Source organism: Zonotrichia albicollis, chromosome 12, assembly GCF_047830755.1.
Source record: "Zonotrichia albicollis isolate bZonAlb1 chromosome 12, bZonAlb1.hap1, whole genome shotgun sequence".
NCBI classification, from domain to species: domain Eukaryota; kingdom Metazoa; phylum Chordata; class Aves; order Passeriformes; family Passerellidae; genus Zonotrichia; species Zonotrichia albicollis.
The window spans coordinates 11,770,961-11,788,244 of record NC_133830.1 but is presented as its reverse complement, the minus strand read 5'-3'; the positions used below and the strand labels follow the sequence as shown (position 1 = coordinate 11,788,244).

The window sequence follows — 17,284 nt, the reverse complement described above, 5'->3', positions numbered from 1 at the left end:
ATAGCACATCTTCTGTCCTGGACCTCCTGTCAAGAGTGATGAGCAAGCCCAGCAGAGCCACTGAGCTGGCAGGGCCCAGCACCTGCCCTTTGAGGAGGGGCTGGGACAGCAGAGCCTGTGTAGATGGGGTAAAGACAACTTCTGAGAGGCCTCCAGAGGTCCCTTCCAGCCAGAAGGAGGACTGATCAGTGAGAACTTGCTCTTGAAATCAACAGCCTATTTCTTGTTCCTGGGTCTTGTAACTAGGTCTTATGTATCTACAAAGAGGCTGTGTAACCCCTTTCTAGAGAGCTAGAGATGTTATTGAACCTGAGCTGAGGCATAATGTGTAAAACTTGTACAGGAATAGCTGCAACAGCAGCAACCAGGGCGGAGCTGCCAGGCCTGAAAAGAACCTTAAGCAGCTTAAAATCTTACTTGGGACAAAGTGACAGGAAGGAAGCATCAGAAAGTGAGAAGGGCAGTGAGTAACTGAAATAACAGAGTAACTAAACCAACGGTTCTGTTAGAAGAAGCATTTATCTAACCATTTTTAGATACAGGGCCTACGTCATCATGATAGTGCAAGAGAAAAATGGGTGTGGAAGTGCTGAGGTAAGGCTGGGAAAGTTGTTGTTACAGCTAATCAACATGAAGTAGTCAGTTTGTGCAGAGTCAGGTGAATCATCTCCCTGGCCCATACTTTGCCTGCAGGCTTGCTTAGGAGAGAAGTGGGATGTGACAGGAAGGCTGCAGCTCTGCTTGTGGAAAGTCACCCTTTTCAGCTGGCTGTAGCCCTGTAGCTTCAGTTTCATATTCCCCAGCAGTTGCTATCAAGTTCTGATCAAAGTCTGTCTGATGGCTCTACTGTGTTCCTTTGTACTTTTTAAAGAAGCTTTTAACCTTTGCTTGTACATGAGCTTGTGGGTGGGATTTTATTGTTGGTTTTTGTTCAGGTTTATGTTGTTCCACAGTGTTTAGGCACCAACTGATGTTGGTTTTAAACAGGTATTTTTAGATCTCGCAGTCCCCTCAGTATTTTATGCCAGTAGAGGGGCTGTTGTCTCTGGAGATGGGCTTGTGCAGCATGATCAGGCTGTATGTTGCTTCTGGGTGAGACTCCAGCGTTGAGTGCAGCTGATAGGGCCCTGTGAACCACTTCTGACACTGGCTGCAAAAACCCTTGGGCAAGAGGGGAGGAGATGGGGCTGCTTATTTTGGCATCTCAACTGCAAAATGCCTTCAGCACTGATGAGCAGCACTCCAAGATGCACTCAGCTCAAGGAGAGGGGCCATGGCTGCAAGGTGATGTTTCCTTTTCAGTTCTCCTGTTTAGGATGTGATGTCCTCTGCTAATGAGCTAATGACGAGTCTCTTGGCAGGCACTGTAGTGCCCTATCATTGCTGCTGCTTGTGAATAAGCCTCCCTGTGCAGATTCATCTGATACATGGTTTGACTTTGTCATCTGAAATTAGCAGGGATAAAGTCCCCTAATGTACTTGTGTTACGTAGGAACTCTGGAGGGAATTCATAAAATCCGATGAGAACAATCGCATTTGCTGTGATGCAAGCTGCCTGCAGCCACAGCCCTGGGTACAGGCAGGGAGCTGCAGAAACCCTGCCAGCAGGGTAAGCTCAGCTAGGCATGCTTTCTGCAGCAGTTTGGTGTCAGCAGCCAGACCTGGAGCACTGGGGGGTCCATACAGAATAATAACAAACCCTCAGGTGCAATGGGTGCTGCTGCAGGAAGGTGGAGGCAGCTGTGGGCTCAGGCCAGCACTGCTAAAATCCTTTTGCCAATATTGTCTGAGGATTAAGAGATGCTGTGCCAGGGCTCCACAGCAACAAGGTGGTTGGGAGCTTCCTGGGCTGCAGCAGCTGGGAGGGAGGGAGCAGGAACAGAAAAGACCTTTTTCCTTAGTTACTTCAAGTTATGTAACAGCAAAACATCAAGAGGAAAAATCCCTTCCTTGAGCCAGCCACATCCTCAAAGGTTAACAAAGGGGTAACCCCTGTGCAAGTACCTAAATCAGATATTGTCTTGCAAACTTCAAGAGCAGGTTTCTTTCCTTCCATGCTGTTCTGCACATATCCCTCTGAGCAATTCCTTATTCATGGAAAGACAATTGTGTAACTGCCAACATGCTGGGGTGGGAAAGGGGTTCCCACAATCCCTGTAAATGGCTCTGAGCCCTGTGCCTGGGCTTCTTGGAAGGCAGAAATGGGATGAGCAGGGTTTGGTGTGGCTGTTTGTGGTCTGGTGGTGGCCTGTTGGACCATGGCAAAGGACAGAGTGGTGGAATAATGGGAGAGAAGTAGTTGTGCTCAGGAATAGACTCAAGGGCTTTTTTTGTTTGTGTGCATGCTCTGAGCATGGCTCCCCACAGCTCTGGTCCTCCCTGGACTGTGAACTTCCCTCTGTGCTGGTTGTGCCAGCAGGGGCACTGGGAAGGGGCAGCTGGGCTGGTTCCCTCATGTGTCCTGAGGAGCCCTGCACCATGGGAGAGGCATCACCACAGAGCGGCCCTGCTGCTGGGATGGGGGACAGGAGCTGGAACAGCCTGTGCCCTGGCAGGGAGCCCCCATTCTGTAATTTCTGCAGGCTCTGCTCTGTGGAGGACAATGCTGAGCACACGTCCCTGTTCCTCAAGGCTCCCCTGTGTCTGGTCTCCTCCCTGTGTGCTTCCTGATGCTTGGAGAAGACCCACCTTTTCCTGCCAGCCCTGCCCTAGCAGCCATTGACCAGGGTGGCTGCAGTGGGCTGCCTCTGACCCTGCTCTGGTGGCTTTGCATGAGTCCAGCCTGGCTAGGTCTAGGCCCCTAGGAACCTGCTCCTGGTTTCGTGTGGCTGCCCTGAAGGGTGCTGCACCAGGCCCAGGCTTGTGGAGAGCTTGCCTTACATAAATAGGTCACTGCTAGCCCAAAACTGGGGTGGCTGATGGGAATTGCCATGCATCAGCTGGCTAGAGATGAAACACATTCCTGCAGCTGGCACTGGTTTCTCCAGTGAATTGAGCTCTGCTTTGCTGGCAGGGCACTGGGGACTGAGGTGGGGGATGAGTGGTGCTCTGTGGACCTGTCAGGATCTTTTGGTAAGTAGCCTCCCTGGCACTGGGGGTGAGCAGGGCAGAAGCAGAAGAGGCAGGGGACAGCCCCTGGCCTTGCTGGAGGAGAGGGCACCTTTGTCCCTGCACTGTCCCCATCCTGTGCTGCTGCCTCTTGAGTAGTTGCTGGACTTCTTCCCCTGAGCTGGGCCTGTGCCAGTGGGGAGGGGCACACAAATGCCTTTTATGGAGCGAGAACAAAGCATTTCCTTGTTGCCAAGCAGTGCCATCTCACAGGGCAGCGGCCCCAAGTTTCTGTGCTCCCTGCCCAGGGAAGAATGGTTCACTCTGTGGCCCTGGCCCTGCAAAGGGCTCAGACCAGAGCCACTGGGGACACCATGGTTCTCAGCACAGGGGGGCAGAGGGACCCTGTGCCCTGATCCCTCTGGGGCACTCACTGCTGGAGACAGTGGCTGCTGTGTGTGGCCCTGCAGCTGTGCCTTCCCTGTTTCTAATGGTGGTGGGCTTAAGTTTGTTTAACTGGAGGGTAAAAAACTGGTGATGCTGTAGTGGGGTTGGGGGCCACTGTCTGTCCATCCTGTGCATGGATCCATCCTTGGCCACAGGGTGAGGGTCCTGCACAGCCCTGTGGCCATCTCCAGTGGTGCCCAAGCCTTGGAATCATGTAGGGCGGGGCAGGGGGGGCAGGGAATGAATGGCTTGTGTCCCTGTCTGGGAGCAAAGCCGCCTTCCTTCAATGGTATGGAATGAGGGTTGACTAAGGGACCTCCCCTACCCCTCTGTTGCTTGGCCCTTGTTTGAAGCTTGTAACTCAGATACCTAAATGAAAGCAGAACAAGCCCTGGAGATGGCCCCACCAGGCTGAGCACCATGTTCCACTAGTGGGGATCCCCATGCCAGCACCCCTCACCTGCTCACCAGGGCCTGCTGCACCCAGTCCGCAGCCAGGGCTCCTCCTCATGGAAAGCATGTAAGCAGGGCCATGGTCCCTGTCCCTTCTGCCCCACAAACCATATGGCCAGCAAAGGGTAACCCTTGGAAACAGCCTCACATGGTGGAGACTGCTGCCTGCTATGCTGGGCTGCCAGCTCCAGATGAGATGATGGGCTCTGTCTTCTCTTCCTTGGGTTTGCACCATAGCAGTGTCCCCACCAGCTCAGCTGTGACAGGCTGCATTGGCCCTGTGTGGAGTCCTTTTAATTTTTCTTTCAAAGAGAAGCAGAGGAGCTCCTGCAGCCCACAGAGGCAGGATCCACTGCTGCACCCCAGGCAACCCCTTGTTTTGCAACTCTTCCCATGCAACGAGACAAGGACGTGAGCACGGTGGTGTTGGGCAAGGCAGCATTGGCCTGCTTGGAGACAGATGTGAGGCCAGGAGTGCCCTCCACCCAGCAGCCCTGCAGCTGGAAGGACAGCCTGGGGAGCCCAGGGAGTGGTGTTCTCACTGCCAAGCACCTTACCCCTGTGCCCCACTTCCCTCAGCCTCCAAATGCCTTCTGTCTGGTTATTGGGCTGAGAAGGTGTCACTGTCCTAAGTCTTCCACAGCATGGCACTGGGGGCTGCAGAGCAGCCCTGGCAGGGGGAGCTGGGAAGGAGCCGTGCTGGCCCACAGAGTGCGTGGGTTGGAAGGGGCTCCTCAGCTCTGGACTCGAGCAGAGTTTAACAAAAAACAGGGAGCTGTTGTGTGAAGCCAAAGAGCTTGTTTTCCTGAAGAGAAGCCACAGGGCAGGCTAGGCCGTGTGCTGCTCGCCTCGTAACCCGCAGCGCCTCAATCCTCCCCGCAGCATCCCCCGGGCCCCCCTCCGCCATCCCTCAACTCTCCCGACCTTCTGTCTTCTTCGTTTCTAGGAAGTGCAGCTGTTGGCAGGCACTGGCTGCTCCTTCCTCCGGCCGCAGGAGGGGTCTGGGCCCCAGCCAGCCCCGGCTTTGTGCAGGACGCGTTGCGCAAGGAGCCCTGCGGGCACCTCGGCCCGGCAGGCAGGCGGAACAGAGCGGGCCCAGAGCCGCCCACTGCCCCGGCAGCTCCGGCTCCTCCGCATGTGCTCTGCGGGGAAGCGGCCGCTCAACAGCAGCGCCCCGCGGGTGTTCTTGGGCTCAGCACGGATCACTGTGCTCCTTGCAAGGGCCAGGAGCAGGGCTTGCTCCTGCCCGGCGGAGCACCCTTCCCAGCTCCCTGCAGGCAGCACAGCTTTGGGGGCTTCTCCCACAAGGGAGCAGATGTAGTTGGAGAGGTGAGATCTTGTGGAAGTGATACGGATGTATGCAATTCGAGGGTCCTATCTACAGCCTCTTAGTGAGGTTTTCCAGGAGGTAGGGCCATCAGGACATTGTGAAATAAGGACATGCCTGCCCATCCTGGCCTTGGACAGCCCCAGCCCCTGCAGGACATACTGAAGACACTGTCCCCAGAGCTGTGGGCCTGGGGTCCTCACAACACCTCATATCCCTATGACTTTTCACCCAGAGAGGGCTGGTGGGAATGCAATAATATTTGTATACCTAAAAGTAGAGCGATTGATCCCACTGCTGTTTTGCAACGTGTTGACGAGCAGACGGTGCGGAATTATATAAGTGTATGTGGAGCTGGCAAGTTTGTGTTCCAATCATATGAGTGCTGTTGTGCAACACTTCCCCTCCACAGCTCGGGAGGAAAACAGGAGTGTGGGGGCTGCCACACATGCACTGAGCCCTTCATGGCTTACAGTGATCCCAGTCCCCCAAGGCTCTCAGGGCAAGGGATGCAAGTATTATTTTCCCGAGCTCTCAAGTTCAGCTTCAAAAATCACCTGCAAGTGACACGGCAGGATCCTTGTTCGTTGACCCTCCCTGTCCAATATAAATCACCTGGCACTTGCAATTCAGAGCTGATTCTTCAGCAGCAGGAATTTGTCTCAGGCTCTGCATTCTAGCCAGATGCAGAAGAAGGGGGCCTTTACAGAGAAATCCTTCCCAGCCTCTGTCTGGCAGAGCTGGGATGCTGTGCTGAGCACAGCAAGAGACTGGGGTGCTGCTGCTGCTGCTCTTTCTGTGCACGTGGGATGTGGTTGGTGGGTGCCTGCATCCCCCTCAGCTGCCTCTGCCTGCCAGCACAGCCTGTGCTGCTGACTTCGTGGAAACAAAGCGCCGTTGTTCCAGCACAAACAGCTGGGCTTGTGCCAGGGGATGGCCAGGGCTCACCTGGAGTGGGGACACAGAGGCAGGGTGAGCAATGCAGCCAAACCAGAGGGGACAGAAAAGCAGAGAATTCTGTTCCTGTGGGATATGAATGACTCCACAAATGGGAACATTTTCTCTCCTGCAGTGGTGATCCCGGGCTGCCCAACCCTTGCCCACCATCATGCTGTTCCCTGCTGGGCATTGGGAAGGGACCATGACCAGGCAGGAAGTCCAGACCTGAAGGGCTCCTGAAGGATTCAGCCCTGATTACATCTCACAGTTGTCAGTTAAAGCACCCCACTGTTTTCCAGCCTGAGTGTGCCCAATTCCAGCTCATACACCGCAATGATTCCTGGTACCCGCCGCAGTGGGGGAGTCTAGGCAACCGCTCACTCCCACTCCATCCTCCCTCCCTGCGTAACCAGGATCAGAATGAATTATCTCACTGCCAGGGCTGGGAAAGTGAGGGTATGGGTGGGCTGGGAGCAGGCAGGGGGTTGTGGCCACTGCAAGCCTGGTTTTTATTGTATTACCACTGGTTGGATTGGGCTGTGGATGGTTTATGGATGAGTTAAACCCCGCTGTAGCTGTGAGCAGGGATCTGTGGACTGTTCCATCTCTGCATTCTTGCATCTCTGCATCCCAGGAGGATGGCAGGGGTGGGCAGCATGGGTGAGGGGTGTCTTTTTGGTGGGCTTGGCTGCAGGAGTATGTACTAGTCCCACTGGGGTGCTGAAACCAGGTGCCCACTCACCCTGCTCCTAGGCTCTCTGTGCTGGCTTTGTCAGGTGGAAAATGTGTCTTGTTCCTAGGGCAGCATGGAGAAAGCCGCTCTGGGGACGAGGGAGGGGGCACGGTGCCCTATAGGGCTGCCACCCACTCCCCCAGGACAGCAAGAAGGGCTCAGATCCCTGGGCAGCAGGGATCAAGGAAAGCTGCTGATGCCTTGGGGAGGTGGGGTGGCTTGCAGCGGTCTTGGGCTACTGGAGGTAATGTCCCAAAGGGTTGTTCTCCTGGAATAGGGCAAGGAGATGAATGAGGCTGGGGGCTGCTGTGTCTTCATGGACAGCTCCAGGCCTGACAGGCTGTGTCCCACGTCCCCATGGCCACCTGCCAGGTCACTGTGTTCGCTGCGGGTCAGAGCCAGCCATGGTCATGCCCCGATCCCATGCTGGGGGAGCTTGCTGGGGGAAGCCCTCGTGGTACCCAGGGTGGGGCTGGCGGGCACACAAGGACTTGGGGGGCTCAGAGGTACCGGGCGCTCCAATATGGCATTCCGAGAGGAGGGGTGCCCAGGGACACAGGCCGGGACGGGTGGATCTAGTGGGGAAGCAAAGTGCCTGAGGCCAGCTGGGCCACGGCGGGGACAGAGGGGCCGGGCGCGGGTGGGCGGTGGGCGGCGGGCGGGAGCGGTGACCCCGGGAGCCGGCAGTGACCCAGGCCGGTGTGTGACTGAGGAGGGACAGGAGCGGGCCGGTGCCGGGAAAGCGCCTGTGCTTATGGATCCTGCCAACGGCCCCTCGGGGGTCGGTGCCGGGGGTCCGTCCCGGGAGTCAGTCCCGGGTTCTGGGGGTCTGTCTCATGGCTTAGTCCCGTGGGTCAGTTCTGGGGGTCAGTCCCAGGTGCAAGTGCCGGGGTCGGTGCCCCAGGAGTCGGTGCGGGGATCGGTGCCTGGGGTCGGTGCTCGAGGTCGGGGTCGGTGTCGGTGCCGGGGGCGGTGTCGGGGTCGGTGTCGCCTCACGACGCTGCGCGAGCCGCTGGCGCCCCCTGCCGGTTCGGGCGGGCGGCACGGGGCGGGGCGGGGCCGGCCGGGTGGGGGGAGTGGCGCCGCCGAGCCGCCAGGGGGCGGTACCGCGCGGGGGGGCGGGGCGCGGCGGCGCCGTGTGGGCGGGGCTGGCGGGGGCGGGCCCGGTCCGGTCCGGTCCGGGCGGGTGGAGGTGCCGGTGCTGCCGATGCCCGTGCCGCCGCCATGTACCGGGCCCTGTACAGCTTCCGCTCGGCCGAGCCCAACTCGCTGCCCTTCACTGCCGGAGAGACCTTCCTGCTGCTGGAGCGCAGCAATCAGCACTGGTGGCTCGTCACCCGCGCCGGCTCGGGCGAGACGGGCTACGCGCCGGCCTCCTACCTCCAGCGGCTGCAGGTGGGCCGGGCCGGGCCGGGTCGGGCCGGGCGGGGGCGGCTCTGCCGGAGGTCCTGGGGCTGGGCGGCGCTGCCCTGGCCCCTCGCGGGCAGCGGGGCTTTGCTGGCTGTCCCAGGCTGGGTTAGTGCTGGGGCGGTGGCAAAGCACAGCCTCAGCCGCTCATGTCCCTCGCGTGTGTTCTTCGGGAGCCGCTGGCCCGGCTGGGGAAAGGGGTGCGAGATTTCTGTGGCCGTGGCTGCCCCTGCCCTGTCTGCGGCAGCGGGAACGGTCTGGGACACCGTGGGGGGGGAGTCCCGTGGTGGCAGGGAGGCAGGAGACATCTCCCGTGGTATCACGTTTGGGGAGCGCCAGCCCTGCGGGGCAGGGAGAAAGTGAGAGCTCAGCAGGCTCATCCCGAGGATAGGGCTGGGTACAGATCTCCAGGGCCTGAAAGTCTGATGGGCTGTTCACTCCTGAAGAACTGGGAGAGGAAGATGGGAAAATCCCTGGGAGATGCTGAGGGGGATTCTCCTCCCCGGAGTAAACATGATTGCAGGTAAACCGGAGTGTCCCAGCCAGCAGCCGTGGTTGGTGTGAGTTAGTGGCACTCCTGTGGCCATCCCCGGGCTGGCTGTTCAGCCTGGGGGCTCCGTGTGTGTGGTACCCCCACACTGAGTACTGAGGGGTGATTGTCCTCCTTCCACTAACACAGCACGACACCCACAGCACACCCCTGCTGTCCTGGAGGACAGGACGGGCCATGGCAGCACTGACAGCCAAGTTGGTGATACCAGGAATTACCCAAGGTCTGAGCACCTGCCGTGGCCCTGACTGGGGTCAGAAGATGGAGTGCACCCTTTGCTGCTGGGTGTGAGCACTGTGCCATGCAAGGGTCATGGGAAAGAGGTTACATGGGGCTTGTACAGTGCAGGGGCTGCTTAGTGGGAAAACGTGGCTTCTAAAATTAAAATAGGCATTATAGAATTAATTAATGGAGGGGGCCATGAATTTTGGTACTTCTGGGCCACAGGATAGTTGTGGGACCTGGATGCTGAAGACTCTTTGCATCAGTGAATGGGTAACTGCACAGAAATGCATGTGAATGTTACAAAGGGGCATTTTGGAGTCTGTCTGAAAATGGTGACAACCCTCTTTATTTTAGTGTGCTGCTGCTGCTCCTTCAGATGCCATTGAATTTCTGATTAGCAGTAACTCAGGCTGTAAGTAAGTGTGGGTGTGGGCTTTGCAGAGCACTCCAGTGAGACGAGCATTAACAGGAGAGTGTGTATGTGTGTCAGGGCAACACCAGGTCTCTCTGATGGCCACTTGGTCCATCCATCCTGTGAAGCAGGGGCTCTTCTGCAGCCTGGCAGGATGGCCTGACGGAAGGGGACATCTTGTGTATCAATAAGCCCTTAATAAGCTCTTTACAGGAGCTATTTAGTTACAGAGCAAAGACCTTATTAACTGCTAGATCTTAAAACCCCACAGTGGCATAGCTCCAGGTTGCTGCTCATGAGTTTCCTCTCTGCAGTCTCTTGCTTCATTTGCTTGTGTGGCATGACGTCTTCTCGCTGCTGTGGGTGCAGGAGCCTTCTCCTAGGCTGCTCACTCATGCCAGTTTTTCTTGCAGGTACCTTGCTAGTATGCATCTCAAAATCTTACCGGAAAAGATTTATTCTGTGACTTTACATTCATTTCTAACATTATATTTTGCTACAGCCTCAACGCAGCTTGCAGCCTGCCAAGCTAACTCCTGACATGTTAGCAATGCACTGATACTAAAGCAGCATTGCTGGTGACTCTGTGAGCATTCCCTCTAGTTCAGCTGTAACTTTCCCAAATGCCTTTAGGCCTTGTTGTGGGAAACAGAGTCCTCCCTGCATCTGCTCAGCTGTGTTTTGGCCATTAAATTTCCAGCACCTGAATTTGTTGATGATGTGTGAAGCAGCAGGATCTAATTTGCTGCTCTGCAGATGCAGTCATCCTGCGTGTCTGTGACTGACTTTCTGCTGTTGCATCTTGCCAGCTCTGAAGAGCTGATATGAAGTCAAAACATGTGTTTATTCATGGCAGAAAGCATCTGCTCACCAAGAGTGTGCTCGGGACTGTTTGCTCAATGTCCAGGAGGAGTGCAAACATTTGTCACCCACTTTTGGTTTAATAAGGGCACAGAGACCAATTAGTGCCAGCGGTTTGGGAGGTAATTAATGCTGCGCCCATCACAGCAGGGAGAAGCAGCGCTAATGATTGGTGTTAGCAGGGAGAGAGCGTGGCCAACAGGAGTCACCATTGTAAAGGTAAGCTTGCCCTTCCTCAGCAGTGCAGAGAGGCTCCAGGTGAGCAATAGGTTGGGGAACAGTCACAGCCCCTCAGAGCAACCTCACAAGGCAGGCTTGGGCTGCTCTTGCTGCTGAGCACTGTTAGGAACATTTGTTTTCTTCTGAGCTTCATTTGCATTTCAGGGTTGTTTTTTTTCTCAGCTTTCATAGATATGGAATATTGATGCCTTGGCTTCTCTAAAAGAAAAAAATAATTCCCAGTTATTTTTTAATGCTTGTTTTTGTCTGATGTCTTTTTGCAGCGTTTTGTGTTGAAATCCTTGTGGCTCAGTATTGCTGTTAAAGGAGAGTTAGTTGTAGGGGGGGGAAGGCTCCACCAACAAATCCTTCTTAGATGCCCCTAAGAAACAAGTTGGGGCCCAGCCAGAGCACCAGAAGGTACAGATGATGTGAAGTTAATTTGAGTCAATTAGAAACGCCCAACTTCAGCTGATATTCCTGCTGATTTTACTCTTCTGTAGTTCCCTTTTAGCTCCTGTTTGGGTTATTAAGAGTCATTTCAAGCTGAGTGCTGTTCTGGGGATAGATACTGAGGCCATAAAGCAGCGAGAGGGGAGGATTGGGCTGTGCTGCTGAGTGGGGCAGCTTGTGGACTGCACACAGAGAGAGTTGCTTGTTGGAACAGTGCCCTCACATGTGGCCTTGCCCTGGCTCTGCATGCCCTTGGTGGAGATCTTGGGAGGCCTTGACACCAGCAGGCATGATAGTGCCCAGCAAGGTCACTGTGGGGGCTGTGGGTGCTGCTGCCAGACAAGTGAGAACGTGCACCTAGCACTGTGCCAGTGACAGAACAAGGGTAGAGACCTCCAGCTACTGGTGGAGCAAGAAATGTGCTAATACACATAAAGAAATAGGTGAATACTGCTGCAGCAGAACTGTCTGCTCAAGTGCCAGGCCTTCCTATTGAACAGCAAGGTGCCCGTCAGCGTGAGGCTGGTCTTTTGTCTCCAGCTGTGTGCTGATGCTTAAGTGATGTATGAGGGGCAGAAAAATATGGAGATTAAAATGGAGCTTAGGGTGTCCTCTGGAGTCAGACAGTCACTCCAGAAGATTGGCTTTTCAAAGCTTTATGTGCAGCTGTAAAAGATTCAATTTGGAAAGCTTGCTGAGGCACAGGAAGTTCACTCAGTGTCAGAAAGGGACAAATGCTAAGTCTAGCAGATAATAAAGTTTCTTTCTGTGGGATAAATAACTCTATGTTGCTAATATTATGATAGACCTTGGAATTTTATAATGGGAATGTGGAGTTATTCCAGCTCTGGATGAAGATATCAGGCTGTGGCACAGCAGTGCCAGCAGCACAGAGGGAGTGGTTGTCCTGGAGGATGCTGAGTGTGGGTGACACTTGGCCTGCCAGGAAAGCTGCTCTGCTCCTGGCAGGACAGGGGCTGGCTGTGCTGGTTTGCTCCTGCTGTGGGACCCACATCCAGGTGCAGCAGGGCTGCTTCAGCTCTCAGCTTCACCTGGCACCTCAACTGATCTTGTCTCATGTCTGCATTGACCCAGGCTGCATTGCCTGTCAATGAAAATGTTAACATTAAATGCTGGGGAGGGGGATGGCAGCTTTAAAATGCTCTATTGGTAAATGTCAGGGGTGCAAAAATAAGTGCTAAGTCACAGGGAGATGTTTCCTGATGAAGTGGGAATGGTTTAGCCTGCTAGCTGTTACAAATTAGCTGTTCAGCTGTATTAAGCCATAGGAAACAGCTTTGAAATTATTATTGATATCCTTTTAAAAATTACCTTAAATTTATTTGGAATAACTGAAAAATTGTTTGTAATGTGGATTTTGAGTCTCTGTTCAAGCTTTCACATTGTACCTCTGGAGGAGCAAGGAAAGGCAAGGAAAGGTCTGTTTGGGTGCAAAGGTGTGTATGCTGATGGCCAAGAAGCTTTGGACTGTCTGGTGAGAAAATGGAGCCAAGCAAAGAGCGTAACAAGCATTTTGAGGATGCCTTGGATTGCTGTTTGCAGTATCTTTTTCTACAAGAATAAACAGACATGTGATAAAAATAAGAGACTGCTTTGTGCAGCCTAGCAACAACTAAAATCCTCCTGCAGCACGAGCAAGTGCATAGTGGCAGAGTACAGGTAGTCCTGATCAGGCAGGCACAGGAGTGGTGTGTCACCTCCCCAGCTGCAAAGAAGACAGGTTTCTGTGGGGGAGTGAAATTTGAGCACTCTCTGTTTACCCAAACCATTCTGCCCTATTTCTTGCTGTAGCATTGGGTTCAGGACAGAGTGAGTGGTGCCGAGTGAGGCAGTGAGGGGCTGCCTTTGCTTGCAGACCAGGGCATGCCACAGCTCACAGTGTGGGTCTCAGAGCTCATGGCCACTCCTGCAGCCTGATCCCACATCCTCCACCCAGCCCTACTGTCCAGCCTTCCCTAAGCTGCCTCTGCTCTTGTCATGCCCACTCTCAGTTAATTCAGTTCACTGGCTTGCTGGAAAACTTGTTTGTAATCGTGTTGCTTCTCTGCCAGGATCTCACGAGCATTGGTTCAGGGATGGAGCAGCAGTGCCAAGGCTGGTGCTGTGTGGGATCACTGTGGCAGCTCAGGTAGTGTCAAACCTTCCACACTGCCATGGAGACAATGATGGTTGTGGAACACAGTTAGAATTGTAGAATAGCTTGAATCAGGAGGGACTTTAAAGATCACGGAGTTGCAGCTCCCCAGCTGGTTGTACATTGTCAATCACAAAATAGTTTGGGTTGGAAGGAACCTCTGGAGACCATGCAGTCCAACCCCCTGCAAAGGCAGGGCTACCTGGAGCAGGTGACACACAAACATGTCCAGGTGGGTTTTGATTGTCTCCAGAGAGGGAGATACTACAGCCTCCCTGGCTTGCTGGAAACTGAGTTTTGGCAATTGTTGTTTGCTTGAGTTTCTCCCTCTTTGTGCTTAGGATCCAGCTTTGACCATGGTGCCCCTGCCCCTTGGCAGAGCTGCTCCTGTTGTTGCTGACAGGTGGGGGCTGTACAGGCGGTGTACGGACTGTCCCCTGTGCGGAGCCTGCAGCGTTGTTTGTCATCTGCTGCAGGTTTGACAGAGCTTTCAATGGGCGTGAGAGCTTAATTGCAATACTCACACAGATCCTGAGTAAGTGCTTAGGCTAAAAATAAAGTTTTATTTTGGAGAATGAGCAGCTGGTAGTGCTTTGTAGCTGAGGCTGCGTTTCTTGATACATGAAGAAAGTGAAAGAACGAAGCATTTTTCTCTGGGGTCTCACCATAGCCGAGATGCTGTTGTGTCAGAGCTGCTTGTGCTTTGAGATAAAGTTTTATTCTTGAGACTAAATTACACAGTCAAGGGAATTATAACCATTTCTAATTACTGTAGCTAAACTCTTGAAATTTTAGCCAGAAGATCTACAATCTTTCACGGTTCAGAATGATTAAAGTAGAGCTATGGTAATGATCTTTAGTCTTAGATGTGAAGACATGCTCTTCTCACTTTTACTCCAATTAGAAATAGTTAGTTTTTTTGATACCAGATAAAATTTGTCTTTGTGGCCTGGACACCCAGGTATGAGCAGCATTGGTGGTGTGGTCTTATCACTTCTGTGTTGTGGGTGGAGTGACACTGGTGGGTGCGTGGATGGCTCTGTTGGGCTGGAAATATTAAGCCTGTTTCAGGGTTGAACAACATGAAGGCTGCTTTGGTCAGAAGTGATCAGGCAGTAGGGACATGTCTGAGAGTCCTTGTCCACTCTTGAGCCATGTGACTGCAGCTCTCTTTGCCTTGGAAGAAGGGCAAGGTGAGGGGGCAGACTGCAAAGAGGAAATGTGCCATTTTCTTCCCAGCCTTTGAAGAGGCACTTGCCCAGAGCAGACAGACACAGATTGGTTCCCAGCTTCCCTGCAGGGTCATAGTGTCTGTCAGGTCATTTGCACATCTGCTTTCTAGTGCTGGGCTGTCAGCATTTCACAGTGTTGTGGTCACCTGCTGTTACCTTGCAATTTTACTGATCAAATCTGTGATTTTTTTTTTTGCCTACTGTATGGTTTTTGAATGCTTTTCATCAGGAGAAGATGGCTAGGCTTTCTTTCCTTGTTTACATCTGGATGATTATGAGCTTTTTATTGCAAAGGAAAGAACTGCCAGCTTTGAACTAGGAACATCCTGCTCTGTTTGTGCTTCTGCATCACTTCTCACAATCCCACTCTTGTGTTTCCTTTGAGGATTTCCAGCATCCCATCAGGTGAGCTCTTATTAGAAAAAAAAAACCCAAACTGCAAAAAAAACCCAAGGAGAGAGATTTGTATTGAAAGAAATATGAAACCAATAAACCAGAAAGTTCATGGAAATTGATTTTCTTGTGATTGTTGCTCTGTGTGAAGTACAGAGGGAGCAAGACATTGAAGAGCAGGGAGGAATTAATGTTGCTTGTCTTTGGAGAAAAATGGACTCTGTTAGTGATGATGGGAAAACAATATGAAGAGTTCTTCTCCTTGCAAGAGAAGAGTAACCTCCATGCTTGGAGCAGCCTCTAAATGAGGAAAGGCTTTGACAAAAGCAAACTATATCATGGTCACTGGCTGACCTAAGATAATCCCTTGCAAGGCCTTGAGCATATTAATGCCTATGGGGGAGGTCAAATCCCATGGTGTAAAGTGGGTATTTACATCTGTCAGTGGTTGAAACATGAAAAACAGCTGAACCCGTCTGTTGAGGAGAGCTCTGGAGCAGCCTCCTTTTTATTCTGTTCCTTTTGTATTTCAGGTGTGCATAAAAATAAACAAAAGTTTATAAAAGCATCCCAGATTGACTCCCTCATGAACAATTTAAATTCTGTTGTTCCTAGACAAGATTATGTATTCAGTGTGTGAGCTGTCAGCCTGGGTATTGGAAGAAGTACGAATTCCAGAAGGGTTTATAAAGAGAGAAGTAAAAGCAGCTTTGTATGCAATTATAGCATTGGATGGTCTGCAAGAAAATCAGACTTCACAGATACTAACATTCTACATAGACACTACCATAACCAAAATTTTTAAAGACACAGGTTCTAACAGAGTTGTGTGTTCAGAGGTTTTTAGATTAAAATTCACGTGCATTGTGTTTCTTCCTGAGACAAAACTTAAATTGAGGCTTTCATCTTGGCCACATCAGTAAGAGTTGACTCAATTTATTGCACTAAAGACTTGTATTTCTGTGCAGGCTTGCAGGGGCTGTGAGGGGTGGTGATCTCTGCTTCGCAGAGCTGCTTTGCTGTGTGTGCAGACTGCTGTGTGATGGGTGCCAGCTTCTAGTGGGAAGGAGGTCTTGTTTCCTGGGCTGACACTCTCCAGAGGGAAGTGGGTGCTGGCACTCCTGGAGGACCCCACTTTGTGCTTTTTCTGTGAGTTGGCACCTGGATCTGAAAAATCCTTGCTGTATTTCTGTATTTAGAGGAGCAATTCTCATTTGAAATGGCAGTTCACTGGGAATTCTTTCTGTGGACCCTGAGTGACCTCATTGCCTCAGGTCTGAGTCGCAGCAGGAATTGTGGGTCCTGGTCCTACTTCTGGAGGAGCATCACTTTGCTTCCCCAGCCAGTGGCTCACAAATCAAATTTTGACCTTTAAAAGAGGGTCTTGTCAAACCTAATTTGTCTTGACTTTTTATCACATGGTAAAACCTTTAAATTTAAAACCAGGGTTTTGAAGCTTGTCATGTGAGAAGCGGAACAGAAGACACAATTCATGACTGCAGCTGTTTGTCTTTGCTCCCCTTTGCATTCTCACCACAGGGATATTGAGCACAATTCTGTGGAAATCAGTGCTAACAGATAAATAGAGTCTTGTCCAAAAGACAGGACCCACCACCTTGGGAGAGGAGGCTCAGCTTCATGTGAGATCATCTGTGTTCGTGCCCTGCACTGCAGAGCTTGCGTGGCAGAGCTGTTTGCTTCCCTTTCAAGGGAGCAAAGAAGTAAAACTTGTCCTGTTTTAGCATGAAGCTTAGGCAGGAAGGGGAAGTAAGATTTTGTCAGCTTTTTAGAATGAGGTGGGAAGTCCATGGGTTTGTTTTTCCCTGGTTATTTGCTTGCCTGTTGAAGTTGTTTAGAGGAAGTTGTCACTCCTATCCTCCTTGGAAGCTGCTTGCTTCTTATGAAGCCCATGTTCTTCCTCCTGTCCATCTGGGCCAGCTAAAAAGGCAGTGTCACCCAGCTGCAAGTGCAGTGAACCCATTCCTCTGACTCAGGCAGCCTTTCATGCTAGTGGGATGGGCTTTTGAACAGGGCTCTCCTGTCATGCCATCAGGGGCTGGGAGAAACATCTGTGCTGCTTTGTCTCCCTTTGCTGCTCAGGCTGGGGTGGTGTGTGTGAAAGTGGTCTGCAAGGTGTTGATTTTTTCTGTGATCTGGAAATGCCACCATAGACTGGTATTTTAGGTTCAAGAGTTAACGCTCAAGAGTTATAATTAAAATTTTTTTAGAAAATCAAGCTGTTGGCATGCTAGATAATTCCAGGCTGTGGGTCATTTCTTGCCAAATCACAGGTTTAAAGTTCAGATTAGATATTTTCTAAGTAATAACTACTAATTATTTCTTGGGGTTTTTTGTAGTACAAGTAGGGACAATGCCTTGTAGTAGGAAACCTTAGGGCAGGCCTCAACTCCAAAGCTTCTATTGTATTAA

At 52.3% G+C, this 17,284-nt stretch overlaps 1 protein-coding gene across 1 annotated transcript in view; it reads left to right on the top strand.

Annotated features, from left to right (window-relative positions):
• The first annotated feature begins 8,072 nt into the window (after window positions 1–8,072).
• The window catches only part of NCKIPSD (NCK interacting protein with SH3 domain), a 51,356-nt gene continuing 42,144 nt past the window's right edge, over window positions 8,073–17,284 (top strand). The window contains exon 1 of the mRNA XM_074549804.1: window positions 8,073–8,342. Coding sequence (XP_074405905.1) covers window positions 8,172–8,342 — 171 coding nt within the window. The 5' untranslated portion in view covers window positions 8,073–8,171. The remainder of the gene's footprint in view (window positions 8,343–17,284) is intronic.